This window comes from Brassica oleracea, chromosome C3 (assembly GCF_000695525.1).
Source record: "Brassica oleracea var. oleracea cultivar TO1000 chromosome C3, BOL, whole genome shotgun sequence".
Taxonomy (NCBI): Eukaryota; Viridiplantae; Streptophyta; class Magnoliopsida; order Brassicales; family Brassicaceae; genus Brassica; species Brassica oleracea.
In genome coordinates this window covers 29,646,686-29,654,034 of record NC_027750.1, presented here as the reverse complement: position 1 = coordinate 29,654,034, position 7,349 = coordinate 29,646,686, and the positions used below count along the sequence as shown (strand labels likewise).

The 7,349-nt window shown below is 38.2% G+C and overlaps 1 protein-coding gene across 4 annotated transcripts; it reads right to left on the bottom strand.

The window, feature by feature from the left end:
- Positions 1-4,548: 4,548 nt before the first annotated feature.
- On the bottom strand, positions 4,549-7,091 carry LOC106328556. 4 transcript variants are annotated; one of them, XM_013767022.1, is made up of 4 exons: positions 6,994-7,091; positions 6,760-6,860; positions 5,938-6,440; positions 4,549-5,869 (listed from the first exon to the last, which is right to left on the bottom strand). In XM_013767022.1, the coding sequence occupies exons 2-4, from the start codon at positions 6,819-6,821 to the stop codon at positions 4,716-4,718; spliced, it is 1,719 nt and encodes a 572-aa protein (XP_013622476.1). In that variant the 5' UTR covers positions 6,822-6,860; positions 6,994-7,091; the 3' UTR covers positions 4,549-4,715. The 4 variants fall into 4 exon arrangements, with proteins under 4 accessions (XP_013622476.1, XP_013622478.1, XP_013622479.1 ...); XM_013767024.1 differs by having other exon boundaries at positions 5,938-6,431; XM_013767025.1 differs by having other exon boundaries at positions 5,938-6,431; positions 6,938-7,083.
- Between the last annotated feature and the right edge of the window lie 258 nt (positions 7,092-7,349).

The following is a 7,349-nucleotide window of genomic DNA, read 5'->3' as shown; positions in this document are numbered from 1 at the left end:
CTTCTATGACTCTATGAACCATAAAAAATTTAGAATCAAAATCTTGGGTTTTTTTAGCTCATTGTGGAGAGAAAGTGAGAGATATGTTGTGTTTAGTTCACAAGAATGGAAAAAGAAGAAGGGTAAATCGATTTTGGGAGCATTAAGAGCTTCAAATTGGTTGTTCATGGTGGTTGTGGTATTGATGACAATGGCAATCTTGTAATTACTTGAAGATGATGAAGGTGAGAGAGTAAAGATGTCATTTTCGAAAAAAAAAAAAAATTGATGACATTTTCGTAAATTATATGAACTTGTGGGGTGAATAGGGCAAAACCAATTTTCAAAAAAAAAAGAGGTTAGTTTTGTGTTTGACTTTAAGTTGTAGGTCAATTTTGCAAAAAACCCTAGTTTATTTCTGTTATTGACAATTTATTACAATGATTTTTTACTTTTGGTTTATTTAGTATTTGAAGTTTAATTTATTATTCACATTAGACATTTAAATATTTGTAAATTTTATGTTTTGATTTTTTTTTACATTTCATAACTATTACCTTGTTAGAGAAAATTTTAAATTGTAAACTACTTTTTGATATTTTGTATGTGAAATGAAAAGAAAAATATAAAAACTAAAGTTAAGTATTTTCCAAATGTTTTTAAACATAAAATGTATACATATCCAAACTATTATTTTATGTTTTAAAAAACATTTAGAAAATATTAAACTTTAGTTTCTATATTTTTATTTACATAGCTGATATATTATTATATAATAAAATTAATTTATTTATTAACTCGCGGTTCATCCGCGGTAGACCCAGTGATCCATCAACCCGGTAAGGCGTCTGGTTCAGTGTCCGGGTCGGGCTTAAAAACATTGGTTGCGGAATTAATAGAAGAAGATTTATATAGGTAGTAAATTTAATTGAAGAGAATTATGGAAGCAAATATTGTTTATAGATATGAGTCCATATTTTTCTTTCAATTATTAGAAATAAGTATGGGTCTGACTGGTGACCATTCTAGAAACAAGAGGAACGAATAGAAAAGGAACATAGAGGAACGAAATTGCAGGAATGAAAAGGAATGGTTGTTCCATCCCATATTTAACAAGGAATTAATTTGTTCTTTATTTCTCTACAAAAAAAGGAATGGTAGGGAATGAAAAGGAAAAATTATTCCTTATGAATGGTGATTTTTTTAAGGAATGTTAGGGAATGCATTTGTTCCTCGTCGTTCCTTGGTCACCATTCATACCCTATATATTGTAAAATTTTTAAACTAATTTGCGAGTATGATGTGATACACAGAATTTTTTTAAATATGTTATACGATAATTTTTTTATATATTTGTATCATATATGTGGTGGAGTTATTGAGAAGTGTTTTTGGATATCAATATTATTAGTATCATATATGTTCTACTGGTTAAAATATTATTATATAGATATTTGTTTGCTAATATATATGTCGTGGGACAAAAAAGATGTCAAATAGCATATGTTTTCTCTAAGCATGAAACTAAACGACGTGCATTTGATCAAGAGACTCAACGCTTGAAACATGATAAAGTTTATAGGGAGGTAGAGCAGTCCTAATTTTAGAACATATTATATACTACATGAGTTGTTGGTTTCCGTTTACCAAACATATAACATATAACCGGCTATCAAAACAATAAAACAATATGAGGAGTGAGTCTCTTAATGGCGATATATAAGGGAATATTAAATCATCTCAACCTTGCAAGAACAAATACAGCATTAGCAATGTAGAAGATGGAAACGCTAAGAAGCTTTTCGGAAGTGGCCAAAACGATTACGTTTGCTCTACTGTGTCCCATTTGTCTGTCACATTGTATAAGAGATGAATTAGCCAGTTGCTAACACAACGCAAAGAGGAAAACAACAGGACCAATTCATAATATGCATTTTGGGGGAAAGTGAGTAAGCATACAGCGTGATGGAAGGTACCTTTTGTTGTTGAAAATCTGTGAAGGAGGTACCTTTTGTTGTTGAAAATCTGTGAAGGAGGTACCTTTTGTTGTTGAAAATCTGTGAAGGAGGTACCTTTTGTTGTTGAAAATCTGTGAAGGAGGTACCTTTTGTTGTTGAAAATCTGTGAAGGAGGTACCTTTTGTTGTTGAAAATCTGTGAAGGAGGTACCTTTTGTTGTTGAAAATCTGTGAAGGAGGTACCTTTTGTTGTTGAAAATCTGTGAAGGAGGTACCTTTTGTTGTTGAAAATCTGTGAAGGAGGTACCTTTTGTTGTTGAAAATCTGTGAAGGAGGTACCTTTTGTTGTTGAAAATCTGTGAAGGAGGTACCTTTTGTTGTTGAAAATCTGTGAAGGAGGTACCTTTTGTTGTTGAAAATCTGTGAAGGAGGTACCTTTTGTTGTTGAAAATCTTCAGTACCCGAAGTGTTAGAAAAGTCATCGAGTGTATTTGTTTGCATAATCATAGCTTTGTGTTAAAGACCATTGACACTGAAGCACTGCAATATGGAACAGGTGCGAGTAAAATGCATATCAAATAACAATGAGTTTATCAACAAAAGAGAAAATTGTACATACAATAAAGTCTATGTTTCAAAGAAAGAACAATTTTATTTTTAAGCAGAAAATACATACACAAAGAAAGAGAATTACCATGGAGAATAAAAGATGCAAAAGGACCTGCGCAGAAGATCTTCTCCTCAGGGCCGGGTCAGATAAACAGGCAGAAGCACCAATGTGATGGAAGCCTTTCAAGTTATCAAGACTCAAATACGAATAAACTGAGCCAAATCCCATACATACAGAAGCGAGTGTGGTTGTTACTCCTTTCGCAGGCTTCACCATCTGTACAACTTCTTTCTAAAACCTATCAAACTGAAACCCAAAAATTAAAAAAAATTCAACCACCCACATGCTTGGTCGGGTCAGATAAACAGGCAGAAGCACCAATGTGATGGAAGCCTTTCAAGTTATCAAGACTCAAATACGAATAAACTGAGCCAAATCCCATACATACAGATAAAATGGTTAACGGTTTGCTTCCTTAAAAGACTTTAGTCAAGAAGGTATGCATGCAGTAGTAACGTTGCTTCAACATAACAATTTGGGAAGGAAAAGAACCTATTGAATGTGAAGCCATTGTGGAAACATAAAAAGCTTACACTTTGAGATCTGTAAAGAAGGGTAAAGATACCAATTCACTGAGAATAAAACAGAGTAATTGAAAGCAAAACGGAATAAGTACGAAACGAACCCATTACGCAAGAAGAAACGCAGCGACTGGAATCATAAAATGAAACAAATTAGGATTCTTAGCAAAATCAAATATAGGGTTGTCAAGCAAAAATTAATTCGAGCTAAGAAGTATATACCCAGTCGCCGGCTTTCTTAGTATCATCAATCTTCTCCATCTCGATTGGGAGCCTTGATTGATTTCAATATTCTCCATCTCGATTGGGAGCCTTGATTGATTTCAATATTCTCCATCTCGATTGGGAGCCTTGATTGATTTCAATATTCTCCATCTCGATTGGGAGCCTTGATTGATTTCAATATTCTCCATCTCGATTGGGAGCCTTGATTGATTTCAATATTCTCCATCTCGATTGGGAGCCTTGATTGATTTCAATATTCTCCATCTCGATTGGGAGCCTTGATTGATTTCAATATTCTCCATCTCGATTGGGAGCCTTGATTGATTCACCTTCTCTCTTAGAAAGAGAATCAGCAGCGACCATGACACCTTAGAAAAAAAAGCGAGTGTGGTTGTTCCTCTTTTCGCAGGCTTCACCATCTGTACAACTTCTTTCTAAAACCCATCAAACTGAAATCCAAAAATTAAAAAAAATTCAACCACCCACATGCTTAGCGGATAAACACAAAAGATCTCATCAAAGAATAAAACCCACATATGTTGTTTGGGGAAGATCAGAGGAGGGCACAACGGAAAAACCATCAAGCATATTGTTTCTAGACCCAAAGCCAATCTAATCGTAGGCATGGATGTCTCGAAACCAATTAAATCAAGCTTCATCTTTTAACCATATAAAATCTTTGAAATCCCACAATTGAATAGCTTCACTGGTGACGTTGCTCCGCGACGTATGTCAGCCGACTATATATGGAGGTAGTGGAAGAGAGAAGTTATGGTGCGCACTGATTCAAGACGACAGCTGATTTTGATCCGTCTCGATTTGAAGCCATGGCTTCTATGGGTACAGAAAGAACCAAAATTTTATTAGGATTAAAGAACATATTCTCTACAAAAGGATTTATATAAGAGGAATAACGAAAGGAGGTGAAATGATAGCGTGGCTCAGGAGTAAAGAACTGGATTGAATGATTGAGAGTAATAACTCAAAGAAACGGCTATTTGCAGAATCGGTAACGACGATGGTAAAGTGGAAGATGCGAGTTGGGCTGATTTAATTGGGACTACTACGAATTATAGAAGCTCAGAATGAATAGTCTCGGGAAAATCATGCCTCGACTAAAGCAAGTTGGACAAATTAATTTGAGGACGTGGCAGCCTCACCATTGAGTATATGCTGCTTTTAGTATTGTGATTTCATGTATTCCACCGACCTAAAAGAGTCTAATAAGCATTCCATTAAAGATAAAACTCCAACCCATGATGAGTCTGCAACACAGAGAGGATCTCTGCTTTTATGCTTAATACATCAAGACTGACTAAAAGGTAAAATAGTCGAAGGGATTAAAGGACGAGGCCAGGTTTCATCAGAGGAAGAAGCCTCTGAGGGGGGTGAACTTAGAGAGGATCTCTTCTTCACGCTTAAGAGCATTCTCTTTCTTACACTCCCATTCTGGCTTCTTCGAGTTAGCTCCCTGAACGTCCTGCACCACTTTAGGTATCGAATTCGCCACCATCTTCTGTCCATAGCTCAGATCAACCTTCTCTTTCTCCTTGCTCCCAATGCACCTCTTCAACTCATTCCTCCTAGCTTGAAGCTGAGCGATCTGGTCATCAATCCGGCGTATACCCTCAGACTTCTCGTCTACTTCCATCTGAATACTCCCGAGTTTGTGCCTCAGGTCGCTGTATTCGTATTTAAGCGAAGCTACTTTAGCTTTGTTAAGCTCCAGCGCAGAGAAGAACCTGTTTGCTTCTTCAATCACCGCTTTGTTCTCCTGAAACACTTCGCTGAACGTTGGAATCTCTCCCATAAGCTTCAACCTCACCATCTCTTCAGCGGAGAGGTTCGGATCTTTCCTCAGTTTAGTCGCTAACGCTGCTATCTCTCCAGCGTTCTTGGAGGTAAACAAGGTAGGGAAGTCTTTCTCGAGAAGAGAGGAGATATTCATACGAGCTTCAGCCCATTCGTACTCTCTCATTGGAGAGCTTGCAGTGACGAGAACTGAAGCATCTTCTGGACCTTGGTGAAGAAGGCTATCAAGAGAGTTCAGGTAGCTGTCGAACTCTACCGGATCAACATCGACAGGCTCGTGGGAGACAGCGAGGACGCCGTTCATTGGAGAGACGTAGATGTGAGGAATAGAAACATCTTCTTCTTCTTCTTCTTCTTCTTCTTCTTCTTCCTTAAGGTTAACTCTGCGTTTCTTCCTCCTGCCGCTAGTGTTTGGTCCAGTGGTAGGCTCACCTTCCTCCTCGTTGAGGTGGTTTAAGTCCACAGCGCCACCTCTCTGCTGGTTCGAAGCTCTTCTAGTAGATTGCCTAGATGATTTAGGTCCAGTGGCTCCTCCTTTCTTCTTCTTGTTGCTACTGCTACCACCTCTTTGAGCTGCTTTAGCGTTAGCTTCAACAGACTCATTCGTCTGTGTTGGCATTGGTGTCCTTTTCCTCTGGCTGTATCTGGAGTTTCCTTCTGTCTTTACTTCCTTTGGTGTCTCCTCAAAGAGAGAGGCGGCATCAACTACAAAAGAAAAGGAACCATCAATGCTCAAACCAAAACACCAGAGTCATCATTACACCATATCTTACCTTTGTTAGCAGGCTGGAAGAGAGCAGGGACCTTCCAGCTAAACGACGCGAAGAAGGCGTCAGCATCCATGCCGGGGAAGTTAGACTGGAAGTAACGGAGAAGAGTTTGTTTGCTGGCGAAAGATTTGGGGACATTCTTTTGCTGAAGTCTTTGAGGGAGAATGAGAAACCTATCGTGATGGTAGCCAGTGGCTGTCACTCTCTTCCCGACTCTCCAAGTCCAGACATCACCGAAACTCGGCCAGTCAACAGGGGCGTACGGCAGGCCTTGACCAGTTGAAGCGGGTGGGATCGCTGGGAGTTGGTTGAGATCGGTTTCGCCGTGAGTGAAGGAGCTCTTGTCAACACTTCTCTTCCCATTCTCCTTGGGCTCTGGCTCTTCAATGGTCTGTTGTTCCCTGTTGAAACCGTTCTCCCAGACGTTGTCGTTTTCTCGGTAAGTTGAGAGTGGGACAGGTTCAGTGTCTCGGTAAGTACTGATTGGGACTGGTTCGCTATCAAACCTGACATGCAAATTAGCACTAAAAAGCTGAAGAGAAGTGTGATAGAACTTTAAAAAAAAAAAAAAAAAACATGAATCAAAAACAAACAAAAACTACATTTGCCTTGTCAACAAACACAGCCTCCCTAAACCACATGCTTGTTCCCTTTTAAAAAGACAACATTGTTCTTCTCTAAATGACTCACATTACAATCCAAATCTAAGAGAAAGACAGTGGTCTCATTTTTTTCCGACATAACACAAAAGTAATTTACTTGTTGCAAGGATACAGAGCAAAGATTCCCACACACAAGCACGAGATTAACAGAGTGATGATTTACCCAGGAGGAGTATGACTGATCACTTGTTGCATGTCGATAGGAGAATAGAACGGAGATGACATGCTCTCTACTCAAAGTTTGAGTCTCAAACCCTTATTCACCTGCACAAGATAGACACCAACCCATTACAGCAAAAAAAGTTCAGAAAAATGTTTAAAATACATAAACGAAAATCAACCAACGAGGGTGAACATGAAAAGTGTAAGCTTTGTGTGATCGAGAAGCAGAACGAACGGTTTCAGAGGCAGATCTTAAAGGCTTTTCAATCTCTTTTCTCCGTTTCCTCTTTGATTCATTTTTTAACCCTACAAACTACTCTCTGGCTGGAGAGATGTTGTTACTCTTGAAGCTGATGTGGAACGAATCAAAGGAGTATAATTGACCATTATGTCCTTTGATGTGGCCCTGTTCTGTTTTGGGAAGTAAAAGAAAAAAAACTTATTCTATGCTCTTTTCATGTAATCTAACGGCATCGGAGTAATCGCACCCCCAGTTTTTAGTTAAGTTTCAAGTTTTTGTTTACCGATTTACTTCTTTTACTGTCACGCGAATCAGTCTTTCCCTTTCAACCATTTCTACAGAAGCTCAAT